The sequence below is a fragment of the Alternaria ethzedia genome (genome assembly GCF_023757985.1).
Source record: "Alternaria ethzedia strain BMP 0044 chromosome Unknown scaffold_3, whole genome shotgun sequence".
NCBI lineage: Eukaryota > Fungi > Ascomycota > Dothideomycetes > Pleosporales > Pleosporaceae > Alternaria > Alternaria ethzedia.
The window spans coordinates 158,163-173,491 of record NW_026056196.1 but is presented as its reverse complement, the minus strand read 5'-3'; the positions used below and the strand labels follow the sequence as shown (position 1 = coordinate 173,491).

At 52.6% G+C, this 15,329-nt stretch overlaps 3 protein-coding genes across 3 annotated transcripts; 1 reads left to right on the top strand and 2 right to left on the bottom strand.

The window, feature by feature from the left end:
• Positions 1–29: 29 nt before the first annotated feature.
• J4E87_001538 (uncharacterized protein) lies at positions 30–2,740 on the bottom strand (the record flags this gene model as incomplete). The annotated part of the gene is made up of 3 exons (XM_049373180.1): positions 30–1,405; positions 1,452–2,670; positions 2,729–2,740. 3 exons carry the CDS (start codon positions 2,738–2,740, stop codon positions 30–32), a joined length of 2,607 nt encoding a protein of 868 aa, XP_049236550.1.
• A 4,649-nt stretch (positions 2,741–7,389) lies between these two features.
• On the top strand, positions 7,390–8,047 carry J4E87_001537 (uncharacterized protein; the record flags this gene model as incomplete). Its single annotated transcript, XM_049373179.1, has 2 exons — positions 7,390–7,506; positions 7,565–8,047. 2 exons carry the CDS (start codon positions 7,390–7,392, stop codon positions 8,045–8,047), a joined length of 600 nt encoding a protein of 199 aa, XP_049236549.1.
• A 5,328-nt stretch (positions 8,048–13,375) lies between these two features.
• J4E87_001536 (uncharacterized protein) lies at positions 13,376–13,696 on the bottom strand (the record flags this gene model as incomplete). The annotated part of the gene is made up of 1 exon (XM_049373178.1): positions 13,376–13,696. One exon carries the CDS (start codon positions 13,694–13,696, stop codon positions 13,376–13,378), a length of 321 nt encoding a protein of 106 aa, XP_049236548.1.
• Between the last annotated feature and the right edge of the window lie 1,633 nt (positions 13,697–15,329).

Genomic DNA, 15,329 nt, shown 5'->3' with positions numbered 1-15,329 from the left:
ATTAGCTGAAATGAAAGACAGACCATCCACTAGTACACAATACGCTCGTCGAAGACGGGTGCCTCACGCGAGTGACCGTCCTCAACACCCTTCCAGTACACCTTGCCCTTCTCGTTGAAGGTAGCCTGCTCGTCCGTGATGACGAGTCCGGGGACGGTCTTCTGCGTGTCCCTGATTTCGCGCGTGCTGATGCCCATGTCGTCCTTGACGATCCAGATTACGGGTGTGGGGCTGGTGACGGAGGGGTTGAAGAAGGCGCGCTTCTGGATTTCCATGGGCAGCGGCTCTTGCGGGTGGTGGTAGAACTGGTCGAGGGACGCGGAGAGGTTGTGGATCGAGTTCTTCTCGGGGTTGAACATCTTGGCCAGGAAGCCGGGCATGCGGGTGGCCTTGGGGGCGTAGCTGGGGGTGGCATCGGTGGTGTGGACCTTTTCGCCGTTCTGGGTGTGCATGCCGTCCTCGTGGTGGCCGTTGGTGACGCTGCCGTGGGCAGGGGATGGGTCGGTGTAGGCGAGGCGAGCTTCCTCGTGCTTCAGAGCGAATTTCAGAGTGAACTGGAAGACGAGGGTGAGGAAGAGGAGCAGGCACATGATGGCCAAGGGACCGACGGCCTGGATGTTCTTGGCCGTGGCAATAGCGAACAGACCGATCAGGCAGATCTCAGACAGGTAGATACCGGTCATGAGCTGACGAAGAGCCTTCTGGTAGGCTTCGCCCTTGGTGTCCAGGTTGGTCTCGTACACGTAAAGGAAGTTGTACCTGAAGGCAACGTAGATGAGGGAAAAGCCAATCGTAGCGAAACCGAGGATAAGAGGTGCAATGCCAGAGTAGGTGATACCAATGACAGCCAAGTTGACCCACTTGGGGTACTCAGATCCCCACGATGGAGCCGACAGCTTAGTAAGCTTGTCGAAGATCTTGCGAGGTGTCTTGCCAGGCAGAATGCGGCCCAGGAGCACAACCACAACGAAACCTCCGATGTTGAGCAGAGTTCCGGCAGCCGATGAGAGACCCAACAGGATGAAGTAGCTGATGTAGAAGTTGGAGGCTTTGGGCAGGCTTGTAGAGAGCAGAGTGAGCACGCTGCCGGGGTTGTCGATGATCTGGTTGATGGCGGATGTGATGGCGCTGGACAGGGTTGCCACAAGGAATACTTGGACGACCTGGAAGGCGAAGTACCAGTTCTGGGTCTTGAGCTCGATCTGACTCCATGTAACGTATCCAGCCAACTTGGCCATCAAGCGACAGACGATCGGCACAAGGGCCATGAGCACGGCAAGCATGACAGCTGGCAGGAGACCGGTAACAACACCCAGGATGACCTGAGGGATGTCCAGAATCCACTCGAGCCAGGAGAAACGGTCAGCTAGGTAGTTGATGTTGGAGATGAGACCGACAAAGGCAACTGAGTACGTTAGCTGAGGTCTGTAAATGTGTATGATGGGTCTTACCGGGAATTGCGAAGAAGATGATCATAACAGTGATGAATGCGGTAGCGACGGCCCAGCGGGCAAGGTGCTCCATGGGCTTGATCTTCAGATTGCCCCAAACGACCTCCTGAGGCACGATACCAAGTTGGCGTGCCTTGAGCTTCTTGTCAGGTCGGGTCTTGCTGCTTTGCATCATCTGCCAGGCGTCCTGCGCATGCCTCTGGGTATCAAACTCGAGGAAGACGGCTCCGACCAATTCACCCTGGCCGTTCCAGTGCTTGTCTTGCTCTTGGGTGATCTTGGGCATGAGCTCAGCAAGGTGCGATCGTCCGTACTCAATAGTGTCAACCTTCTTGCCGATCAGGAACTTGAGCTTGTGTGTCGGGCGCTTCTTGGGGTCGATCCACTTGGTGCCGTCAGATACGTCGCTTGCGACGAAGTGCTTCTTGCCCTTCTCAGCCTTGATCCGGTTCATGTTGGCTTCACGCAGGAGCTGGTTCTCGCCATCCTCCAACTTCATAGCAGTCTTGTCACGGTCCTCGACCAAGTCGTCCAACTCCTTCGTGTTGGAGGCGACCCAGGCATGCTTGACGCCGGGGAACATCTCGAAGAGAGCAGACTGGGACATGGTCGTTGGGACGTTGGTGAACAGAATGGTACGCGAAGACAAGCGGCTGGCTCCCCATGGCGAGCGACGGTACGCTTGTCGGAGGTTGACGACGTAGAAGGACTCGCGGGCAATGATGCACATAACCATGCTGAGGAAGATGAAGGAGATTCCGGCATGGGCATAGTAGCGGTTGACATTCTTGCCTTCGGGGTTGACGTTACTCATGGAGAGAAGGTCGAGCTGCTCCTGGCCTGCCCCTCCCGTTGCATTGACGGGGAAGAGAACGGGCCATGTGACAAGACATCCCAGGAAGCAGGTGACGATGAGGACCTTGAAGAAGCGCACGAACAGGTAGCCGTCAATGGACTGGTGGTCGAGAATGTACTCGTCCTTGAGGTTCTTGAAGTCCTTTATCCATCCTAAGAAGCCTCCACTAGGCGCGGGCGTCTGTCGTTGCTGCCCCAGGTGGTTGAGATAGGTTCTCGGCGCATAGACTCGGCGGAAGTATTTGCGCGCGATAAGGAAAGCGACGACGAAGGCGAGCGCAAGAATGGCAGTCGGCACCAGGGTGGAGACCAAACTGGAAAGGGAGTTTGAGGATTCTTGCTGGGCTTTGCCAACTTCACCACCCTTTGTTATGATTAGCGCACGTTCATGCTGGTGCTGTCGCGATAGCGGAGGGACTCACGGTGGTCGACATGCTGGGCAACTAGGCAGTCGCGTGCCCGTGGGGGGTGAGTGAAGGAGTCGCGAAGAGAAGATGCTTCTTAGGAAATGAGGAGGCTCTAGGACTGCATACAAATAAACAGGACTGCGGGCGCTATACAAGGAGTCCACCAGCCTCTACTCCTAGTGTGACGTCGTGGTCCAAGCACACTCCACAAATCGGTCCTATCGCGCGACTCGAGCCAGCCCGCTAACCCCTTCAGCTTAGCTGCGCGCATCCAGCTTCTGGACCCTGACACTTCACTGCGGCCTGCATCACCAGCCTCAATTGCGGAAGGCTTTTCGCTGCGTGGCGGTGATGCAGCTCGGCGTGGCCGTGAAGTGAAGTGAGACTTTTCACCCACCCATGTCCGCCTCGAAACGCGTCCTCATGTGAAGGATGCGCGACAAGGGCCCAAGGAAATTACCGAGCTGGCGGAAAAGCAACCTTGTGATTCGCGACATGCGGCGCAAATCCAGTTGAGAGAACATTGCCAAGCTCCCAGCCTCGCTAGCGATCGTCCTGGATGCGGTACGACAATTACGTCAATCGAGCCTTGTCCGCTGCCGGGCTACCCCTTCTCCTGTCAGGTGTCACTAGACGCCGCCTTGGTTGAAAGCGACCGACGATACAGTGATACAGCGAACAAACACGGCACAGAACCGACTATGCGTTGTTGCGGTTAAGCAGCCGAAACTATGACGATGCCATCTCACCGCACTCTGTGCGCATCCTATCACCTGCACTGCACACAGACACGACACAGACACAGAAAGCCTATTCCCCCCACCGCATCTTGATCCCGCAGTGATAGTCACAATTGATTGACACGCGCAGCCGCTCCTCGCACACAGCGGGAAGGATTGACAACTCCACACCCCCTGTGGGAACCGACGATCTAGATTGAAGCCACATCCCGTCTCACCACGTCTACGATCTCATCTGCGGGCTGCAGCCAATCCCCTGGCCCCGACTGTCATCTCCACCAACACCAGGTGACGCGCAATATCGACTGGACACAATTTGAGTTTTCGTCTTTTCAGCTCGCTGCCCCTGTTTACACATGCGGGTACACGTGGCGCAGCTTCCAGACCCTGCGTTTTTCGCTGCACCGCCACACGTTCACACCAGTCTTTTCCGCGGGGTGTGCGCAATCGTTCTTACGCGCTTGGGCTAGGTAAGCTGCGATTCACGGCCTTTCCAGAGGAATGATGCAATCGCAGACATGTTCTTCTAATCAAACCAAGAACTAGCTCGTAAGTGCCGTTGAGCCGTTGGCGGTGCCGCCCGTCGATGGAAAGGTAGCATCATCTTTGTCTGCATCAGACACACACATGCCTGTCGTCTTCACATGAGCCGATGATGAACCTTCTTTGTTCTTTCAGAGTTTGCTTCAATAGGACCGAACCAGCCGTTGATCTCTTCACACGCCAGAGATAGGCGATACGCGATATTAACGACCGAGCCCCCTGTCCACTTCGGCACTGCCGTTGCGAGATGGCTTGTGGACGATGCAGCGCGTCGAAGACATGTGCTCACCACATGCAAGGAGGACCACGAGCATGTTCTTTCTGCAACTACACCACAAGAGGGAGGGTAAATTTACAACATCCACCATTACCATAGGCGGCCAGGTCCTTTAGTAACACGGAACGATGCTCTTTTCCCGCCATCGCAGTAGGCAAATAGGCCACTCACTTCAACATTCGGAATACAACCATGGAACCTTCAGACATCAGAATGCAGCAGGCGACTATCGATCATGTGACAATGTTAGGTGCTAGATGAGGGCTAGCGCATATGTAGCATTGTGGCACAGCTGCGGGGACAACAACATGTGAGGACTGCGATGATATCACCGTGCCACTGCACATTTGCACGTCGCGATTTCAATCATGTCGCTTTGTAACGTTTGCAGGTCGATACCGTTTCGCAAAGTCATCACACGAGAGAAACATGATCACACGCTTGAAAGAGCTGGCTTTAGGTTCAACGCAGTTGGGCGAACATCGTCGATTCCCAACGACAATCTTCCTTGGAACGAGCGACGATGCACTATTGCAGAGATGGTGTCTCGCGCGAAGACATGCCCACTCTGCGCATACATCCTGCTGAAAATCAATCAAACGAGTTGGTGCACGACGTGGGAGAGGGGACGAAACTCCTTCACATTGGAAACAATCAAGACTGTCGTTCCACAGAATCCCATGGTGTGGATGAGATTACCTAGCGCTACGGAGTCGCATAAGCCCTTCCGAATCGCCTTAGGTACTCCACACTGTGTTGTAACTTCCTCTTGGTTGCTCGTCTACATAAGGTTACTATTTGGTAATTTTCACGCACGCTGAACAATAAGAAAATCCTAAACTGACTGGATAGTACAGACGACCCATTAAGGCGAATCTGCGACCTCACTAGTGTCGTTCTAAGAGAGACACTGCATCCTAAAACATTGAAACGTATGCTATCTTGGCTGGACAAATGTAACACTAGCCACTCCTGGTGCCATAATCGATCAATGCGACGAGTACCCCTGCCTAGACGAGTCTTGGACGTGAGCATGCTTCCTGGACGAGAACAAATGCTCGGTATGCAGCAGCCATGGCGAGATCAACTTGGGGGTGAAAGTTGCAAGCTTCTACAGACTTCCGAAGGTCAGACGGGTCTTTATGCGGCGTTGAGCTACTGCTGGGGCACCACCTTACCCTTGACGACGACTACAATCAATTTGAAGAACCACGAGTCTGGCATAGGCTTCAACATTCTACCGCGAACCTTGCAAGACGCTGTTATGGTTGTACGATGTCTGGACATTGGATACATCTGGATTGATTGCTTATGCATCCTGCAAGACTCGAAGAGAGATTGGGAACACGAATCTGCACATATGGCAGATGTATACTCCAATGCATCTTTGACTGTAGCTGCTTCACGAGCAGAGCACTGTGGGGAGGGATTCCTTGGTCCTCGCGAACTAAATCCTCCATTATGTGTGAACATCAAAGACGAAGGAGACTCGTTCGATCTGTTCTTTCAAACAGCTCCCATGCCAGTTGACGAGGTTAGTTGAACTCCCTGAGTTTGGCATTGTTCAGTTGAAATTTTCTAATACCTTTAGCCTTTGAATGGTCGTGGATGGGCTGGACAAGAAAAAGTACTCTCCCGTCGTATCTTGAGCTTTGAGACTGGCGAAATAACCTGGGAATGCTCTATGAGTAGCAAGAACGAAGAGAAACTTAGACAAATTAACTGGGCGTTCTTGCACCGCACTTACCACGGGAATACCGTTGAGCAAATGGCAAGGCCGCTAAACCAACCTATACGTCACAAGCTTTATCAATGGTATGATTATATAGAAGATCATACCATACGCGAAGTGAGCTTCAACAAAGACACCTTTCCAGCGATGGCTGGCGTTGTTCGAAAAGTACAAGAAGTCACCGGGGCCACATATTACGCCGGTCTATGGAAATCGCACTTCCTTGACGGCCTCCTATGGCACTTTTATCCGCTGTGGTACTACCATCCGGACCTATGGTCCCTCATCCCAGAGGAAAGAAGAGGAGAGAAACGACGGGGTCTTAGGAAACGGCAGGTATGGACTGCCCCGTCGTGGTCGTGGGCATCTGTCAAAGGCATCATTTGTCACGATTATCAACACGAGGCTGATAACATGTGGGCCGATTATTGTGCCCATCTCGAAGAGTGCAACATCACTCACAGCGGCTTGGACCCTTTTGGCGAAATTACGGCTGGGTCCGCCCGCATCAGAGGACCGTTAACTCTGGTCACACATGTCAAGGCTGACACAGATACTGTACAGTTTCCATCATGTAAGCTCCAGCTCGAAAACGGCGCACTGGTCAATGCTTTTGCTATGTTTGACTCTGTCGACTACAGATCCTGTAGTGCGATGATGATTACCGGCCACGTGGGCATATGCATCGAGAAGGTCGAGGGAACGACGGATACATATACTAGGGTTGGCACTGTTGAGATCATCAGGAATCATCGAGGCCCCGGGAGCGATATTGGCGATGACGATGAGTATACCATCTACAAACCGTGGACGCTTCTGACTGCTGCGGACCATTGCCCAGCACGTACTATCACTTTGGTTTAGTTCTCGTCAACTCCAGCTCATATTGAAGTGGTATCGTCCATCAGGGTCCGTCTTACTACCTCCAAGGATTATACACCATCCTCGACGATGATTATTGCTGTTCTCACTCCTCCGGTCTGATCACTTCAGTCATTCTGGTCAAAACAGCAAACGAGACTTGAGTAGCGCATGCCCCGCAATTGCTGACTGAATCGAGTATGTACCGACGATACCCACACCGCAGCGGGTTGCAGTGCAAACGCTTCAGGCAGCTCCGATTCGTCGATCGCTCACCTTTACTTTGAGATATCGGTCACGCGACGGTCGCAACTTCCACAACACCCCCTCCTACCTCTTCTGCTACGCTCTTTTGCGTCATTACCACGTTTCCCGACACCCCGCCCACTCTCGCATTTCTCTCTTCGTTACCACCTTACCGCCAGATTCCCACCACTTCCCGCGACATCCCTCTCCGCACGAGGATCACCGCCCATCCACCCGCCTTCCATCAACAATTGCAACGCCCGAATTCTCCAACAACATGCCCCCGCCGAATCCCCCACCCTACGACACGTCCATATTCGGTACAAGCCACCCACCACTCTCGGCCCGCCACGGCGTCCAAGCAGCCCATTTTCCGCCGCACAACTCCGGCCCCGTACGTCCACTACCCCTCGACACAGCCGTAGGCGTCTCAGTCCACTAACAACAACCAGATGTTCAACCCCCACACCCGGATCAACAACGCAATCGATGCCCTATACACAATCCGCCACTCTATGTCCGAACTCGAAAACAACCACCGCAACGCTCTCGAGACCAAGGACGCTGAAATGGCAAACCTCCGGCAGCGCTTCAACGGACTAAACACACTGCAGCGGAACACCAAGGCTCGAATCGACGACAAAGTCCTATTGCAGGGTAAACTGCAGAACGACATAAAAATCCTGAAGCGGGAACTCGCGGCCGAGAAGGCGAAGAAGGGTGTTGTCGACCAGGATATGGAAAAGCGGTTGGGCGAGGTGCGACAGGAGAATGGGTTGTTGACTGCGAAGGTGGCGGGGTTGGAGAAGGAGCTTGCGGATGAGAGGGCGAGGGGGAAGGAGAATAGGGATGCGAAGAGGGAGTTGGAGGTTATGAAGACGAAGTTGGCGGATATGGTGAGGGGGAAGGAGGTTAAGGTTGAGGTTGTTGAGTAGGGTGTGACTAAGGGTTTGGCGGGCTTGGGGATGGTTGTGGGAGTATATCGTGTAGGTTTTGGATGCGATGAATGGGCTTGATAGGAGGGTATTTGGGGTGGTTGTATGCACTGTTGGATCATAGTTGGTCCCAAACTCTTTCCAATATGTTACGTGTGTTGACCACCACCCTGTTGCAAAAGTGCTTCTCGCCGCTGTCTCATTCTCGTCTCTTCCATCTCTAACCACTCCACCTCCCTCTTTCTCTGCGCCTCCACATGTGGTGAGACTTGCGACGTCGAATTATTCGCTCCTGGTACTGACATCATCTCCGCATTCCTGCCATCACCTCCATCGTTCCTTCCGACCAACCCAGTCTCATTCGCCCGCCCATGTTCTTCCATCCCATTATACGGCAATTCTCCCGGCTGATCCTCAGCCCTAAGCTCATGCGCTCCTCCCACCGCGTATTTGTACGAGTGCGACCGATCTAGTTCCTGCGTAAGGCCGTTGCCTGACATTTCTTGGTATTGTGTTTGGTATGCGCCAGCCGTAGGGGCGGACTGATCTGCACCGAGGACCATCTTGTCGCCGTCGCCTTCTCGCCTCGCTAGTTCGTCGTCGGTGAGGGTGGTCGTGGGTGGCTGCGCCCTCCGCTTTTTGCGCCGCCAAAAGTACCATCCTCCAATTATGACGGCGAGGATGACGATGCCTGCTATCGCTATTCCGGCTATTGCGCCACTCCCTATGCCTGACTTGGATTTGCGGTTTCGGGTAGGACTGGGACGTGAGGTTCGGGTAGAACGAGGTGGCTTTGTTACTTGTGTCGAACTTATTGACGAGGATGATACTGCAAGCTCCGAATCGACAGTGAAAAAGAGTACGTTCGATTGAAGAGACAGAATGAGGCTGTGTACTGTTCTAGTTGGTCCTCCATTGCGTATCGTAACGCGCGGTTTAGGGTTACCAGTGGAGGTTATCTCAACTGCAAGCGTCGGCGACTCTTCTATCGTAATGGTCATGAGATATGAGCCATTCCAGGACAGAGATGACTGATAAACATTGATGCCGATATGTGAAAACGTCTGGATGAGTGTTATGGAGGCCCATGTTGTTTCAGAGGATTGATCTGTCATTGTCGGCAACCATCCAGTATCATCGGCACGGCGGTAGATGGCCGCTGCTCTATAACGGAATAGATAAATCCATGAACATGCGAGGAAAGGTAGGTATGACGGAATAGGAAGATGGATTTAGATGGTAACAGAAAATCATCTAGTTTGATACCATGTAAAACGATCCAGATATGCACCTTGTTCAGAACTGGAGCGTGCGTGCTCACAGCCTGATTGAGGCTTGGAGGATTGCCATCACAGCAAGTTGAAAACATCAATCTATAGATTGAGCGCCGGATTTAGTTAGACCATTGCTCCTTTGAGCGCTGCCAAGATGTGGTGTTGGCAGCGCATGCCGCCCATTCGCTCCACAAAGTTTTCGCCCCTAAATATGTGTATCTACACCAACGCTGATTCGATCCTTTGCTGCCGTGTCGCGCGGGGTAAAAATGCAGCTTATGTTACATGACATATGGCCTAGATGTCAGCCGCAGCCTACAATTGTAATAGATATGGGCAGTGACGCAGAACGAGGCTACCTAGGTAAATGCGCTTGCCGTCCCTCCTATGCTCCCAGGCATTAGTTTCTGCTAATAAACCTTGGTACATTCCTACACCACCAAACTAACCCAAAACCCAAAGTAAAATCCCATATCGCAGCGCTTCTCTACCAAGTCTGTCTCGTTCTCCTACACGTGTGTCTAAGGACCACTTTCGACTTCGTCTCCTTCGCTTCCAACGCTGCTTCCAGAGGATGTTCAGTCACCCTCTTCACCCTCATCAATCTTCCCAATCCTTGCATCAAAAGTATCTCTTATCTTTTCCATCTTCAGCCATCACACGTCTCTCTTCCTTTGCGCTTCTACATGTGGCGAAACATGCAAAGCAGTATCATCTCTTGCAGTGGCCGTGGTTGGCACCCCCATATTTCCATCGTCGTTTGTTCCACCCATTTCAGTATGCGGTAATTCTCCCGTTATATCATCGGATCCATGCTCATGCGCCACATGTTTGGATGAGTGCGAAGTGAGAGGCTCTTGCGCTTGACTGTCGCCAGACGTCTCTTGACGCGCACCGAATGTGGGTTTGTCGGAGAGTATCTTCTCATCATCTCGTCCCGTTTGCCCTTCGGGCGCAGGGGCGTTCTTGCTTGTAGTAAACTTTGCGCGTTTTCTTCGACGCCAGAAGGACCAGCCACCTATGATGAACACGAGGATGAGGACGCCTCCTACTGCTATGCCAGCGATAGTGCCGCTTGAGGTATGTTTACGGCGTGAGGTTCGATTAGGCCGAGGCGACTTGGACGCGATCGCATCTCCAGTTCTCGTTGACGATGGCAAGCTTAGTGACTTCGACTTGGCCATCGCCAAACTCCGTGAGTATGAAAAGTCCGTACGAGTCGAGTACAGAATCGCCATTCCATCGTCTTCGCCGCGGATGGAGATGTAAAGAAGATCTGATGTCATGGTGGAGCTTGTTTGTAGTGGCGGGGCTTCTGGGAATCGAAGTTCAAGCGTTGGTGTTATGTGCACTGTGATTGTTGCTAGTGGGATGTCATCTCTCCGCAGAGTCGTCGTATACGGATCGTCGGTCTTGGTGTTGATCCGTGCGGTTTGCCATGCGGATGTAGACATGTTCAATGTGTCTGCAGTATTCTGGCTGGTGTTACCGAGACGTTGCTCAATAAAAGACTTCAACGAGCATGCGACTGCAAGAAGTGAAGACTCGAAATGTGGACCTAGACAGAAACGAAGCGGGTAGCTGCTTTGAAGTAAGACGGCATAAGACATACTCCCTGATCAGGGCCTCAGCGTACCCGTATACAGCCTGAACGAGGCTTGGAGGGTTTCATTGCGGCGAGGTTGAACTCATCGGTCTACACCCAGGTCTGGGGGTAGATTTGAGCGCCGAACTTAGTCAAGCGCTTTCCTTTGCGAGCGCGGCCAAGATGTTGTACTAGCTGCGCATGGCTTTCATTCGCTGGACAATCACGTCCTCCAACTATATGTATCTGAACCAGCGAGCCAGAATGCAGCCTGCTGTACACATCATTTGGCCTAGATGTTAGCCAAGCTTTACCGTTGTGATAGAGAAGGGCTGTAAAGTAAAAACAGGCGGCTTCTGCGCTCGATGCGCTTGCCGCTCTCCATTGATTCACGGCAACTGTTCGTAGAGGTCACCGTGCCGCAGTCAGTTCCATGATCGCGTTTTCCAATCAGCCTTTTCTGGCCCCCAATTCTCCACATGCGGTTGCGCACTGATTGGATATTCCTCAGGCCGAAGATGCGGCCAAAATCACACATGACGTTCGATCCTTTGGGCCTAGCGGGTGTCGTCTGTGCCTCACCATCTTGCGTTCGAGTTGTTCGAACTAGAAATTACATTATGATAGTTTTTAATAAACGAGAATGCCATCGAAACAGTAAAGGCGTTATGGACTCTTCCCGCTTGCTTGCATAGAAAGCGTCTCCCTCTTCTTCCGTATCCTCTCCTCCTCCATGTCCAACCACTCCATTTCGCGTCTTCTTTGCGCTTCTACATTCGGTGACACTGCAGCACTCCTTTCTCCAGCTTCCCCTCCAGCGTCGGTCTGATTTACTGGTGTTTGAGGTCTGTGACTGTGTACTGCCGAACTTTGTTCCTCTCCGCCGTGTGATAATTCCGCCGGTCTACCATCAGGATGAAGCTCATACGCCGGCTCATACTGATACACTGCTTTACTCGTAGAATGCCGTGCTGCATGCGTCGCATATTTGGCGGACTGATTTGGATCCAACTCTTGCGCTGGCATGACTATATCGCCCGGCATTTCTTGATGATGATCTGGGATGTAGGGTTGTTTCTCCGGCGGAGAGTACTGTGGCGGTGGCCCTCCAGTGCTTACGACCCTCGTGCCTTGTTCATCGTCTCCCGAACCTGAAGTGTTCGCTTTCGAACGCTGTCTTCGTCGCCAGAAATACCATCCTCCGATTATCAGAACAAGGACGAGTATACCGCCTATAGCGATTCCGGCGATCGCACCGCCTCCTAGGCCTGGACTGCTGCTTTCGTTGGCGGATGCGGTTGCGGTAGATTGACTGCTATCTCCAGACTGTATTTCACTCGCGCTACTCTCTGAGCTTGAGCTGCCTGAGCTAGTGGAAGTTGGTCTTGGGATTTCTGCCGGTGGTATCAACGTTTGTTCCACAACGCTCGACTCTGACGTGATCGGACTGCGGCGAAGATATATCTGATCCGGATCTGTTGTAACCGAAATCTCAATACCATTGAAAACGTGGGTTTCTCCAACCGTTGCAAAGTGCGTATCTCCGGGCAGCTGGACACCGCGCGGCGAGTTTGTTGCGACTATCGCGTTCAGAGTGGTTGACCAATCGTCTGCGCTGTCTGAGAGATATATGGTAGTTAGGTAGCCCCCAGTGGCAGAATACCACTCCTCGACGTACCAGGCGTATGTGTTAGCTGGTGAGTCGGACATTGTGGGATGTGCGTGCGACGGCAAAGATCTGGATCGATGTATGTAGCTTGATGTAGGATATCGGAGCACAAGGTCGTACAAATGTCAAGGTAGAGGGGCAGATAAACCCGTGTCCAGCAGGTCGTTCCAAGATGAATACATCATCGCAGGCGGGCGGGGTACCTCCACACACTGCTGCACATCGCCACGAGCATACCTTCTATGCGATAGGTCAAAGATACAAAGGTACCCACCTACCTACACGTTGAAAGTCATGCATCGGCCCTTCCACACAGGTCTTGTGACGTTCCGTCGAATCAAACGCGGAGATGGAGTTTGCGGCACAGTCAAGCGTGCAAGGCTGTGCATGAAGGACCAACTTCTCATTCGACGAGAATTTCTTGTGTACCGGTACAATCAGGGTATTATCGTCATTCCGATGCAGGATGTAGAGTGATGGGTATGGAGGTCGCAGTTTGGGTTGCAGGAAGGTGTTGGTTGCTTTTGACTCGGTGCGATGCGTCGGCAGACGATAACGTCTGGCATTCTCTGGTTTTGAGACGTGCATGGGTATAGATATGCTTTTTGTTTTGCGCAAAATTTCATCTCGACATCGACCTGAGCGTTGCGAATAAAGCGGTCAAAAGGTGAAGGAGCCCCTGGGCAATCGCATGCTCGAAGGTGATTTCCGATGGCACATTCGCGTTGAGACAGGCTTGGCGCGACTTTCGAAGCCGTAGCCCGGTCCATCATGTGTTTCTCTAAGACTGTATTAGTCCACTACAAGCCTTTCGCACCGCCCTGCACAGCAAGCAATTCCCGCCGCTTCCGTATTCTCTCTTCCTCCATCTCCAGCCATTCCATCTCTCTTCTCCGTTGCGCTTCAACATTCGATAACTGTGTAGTGTTCGTCGTCTCCGTCATTTCAGCGGGTGATCGTTGCGAAACGTGGTACGGGACTGGTGCAGTGTATTCGTCGGGACCATTCAGCAACTCAACTGGCTCAGACTCGGTCTTAAGCTCATGAGATCCACTCATGGCGTACTTGGAGTATTGTGTAGGATCCAGCTCTTGTGCTTGCGCCCGACGACTTCCTGCCATTTCTTGTGGCCGCTCTTGCGTATGGAGCTCTGGTATGCCCCCATCCCCGTATGTTTCAGTCTGGTCATTATTCTCAGTGCTCGTGGGCTTTCCTCTTGTGCGTCTCCTACGCCGCCAGAAGTACCATCCCCCGATGAATGCGATAACGAGGACACCTGCAATGGCTATTCCAGCAATTGCACCGCCTCCTAGACCTGCACCGTTATTCTCTGACGCCGCTGTTGGCACGTTCTCATCTGGTGACTGTGAAGTCAACGCGCCGTTGACGCTTTGTGTGCTCGAGGCCAGCGGTCCTATAGTTGAACTGAACACGGTCTCGGAACCTATTGACGAAGCGATCGATGTCCTGATGATCGAGGGAGCGCTACTATGGACGGCAGATTGAGGTGGTGGAGTAGCTGAAGATTGAGGTGGTGGAGGAGCGGAAGATTGAGCTGGCGGAGGAGCTTGTGAACTAAATGGCGGAGGCGGAGGGGCCTCTGAAGTAAATGGTTGAGGAGGAGGAGGTTGCGAACTAGGTGGCACCCCGCTAACTTCAGATATGACTTGTGAGATGATCGAGTCAACCTGACGCTTGGAGATGTGGTCGCTGCCTGACCCTAGCGAGACCCGTCGCCCAAAGCTGGAATCTATGCGATTGGTCGTCATGGCGATTCGAAGAGAAGGAAGAGTTGGAGGAATTGCTCAACCGGCTGGTGTGGGAAAGAGAAAGTCAGGCGCGATGTAGCATCGATGAGGCCACGAACTCTGAAGCTGGCCCCATGCTGAGATAATTGCGTCGGCTGTCTGGCCCAGAATCAGAACGGCCCCCAAACGAATGTAACCAGGGTAGGCAGCCTCAAAGTATCGAGATGCATACCCCGGCAGTCTTCTAGCCTGGCGATAGGTTAGAGACATATCGACGCGCAGCAACATACATGTTGTGGAACCAGTAGCAGTTCTCTCGTAGCAGCCGTGCGACTTCTCGATGAATCACGGGACATGTGGTGATTACGGTTTCGCCAAAAAGGCAAGGGTGGGCGTAACAGACTGACATCTTATTTGACGTTGTGTCTCAGTCTCGTGGGTTGACGCGGGATTTCAGCAATCCAGACCGATGCCAAATCTCAGCCTCGTCGGCCGAAGGCTCATCGGTGACGAGACCCACGATTTCTAGGATCAATGGTATACCTATACAACCAGATCATCTCCAATGAGGGGTGTCGCCAATTCCAGAAACCAACAACTTAGCAGTCTAGATCAGTTCCGTATCTCAGCCTTGCAGCTCGACGCGGGATCTCCAGCCTTCTAGATCAATGCCAAGTCACAGCCTTGCAGAATGATCTGGTAGCTGTCTGTCAACAGGGCACATCATATCTTTCGAAATAATGTTCTAGTGTCCTTGCCTGTGATGACTGGGCGTTTTCTCGTTTGATAGCTCTTGGTTTAGTGATACTATCCATCCGAGAGGGCCTAATGTGCTGAGCGAAATGGATCTTGGCAGCTGTAAGTCGCGTGTTACCTAGGTAGCAATGGGTCATTGTGTACTGTACCTGTACGTATATGATGATTATGTGTTACGGAAATCGTGCGTGGCTTGTCGCTCTGGCATCGTCGGAAGCAAGCATGTGAGTCCTATAAAGTGAACGTGATA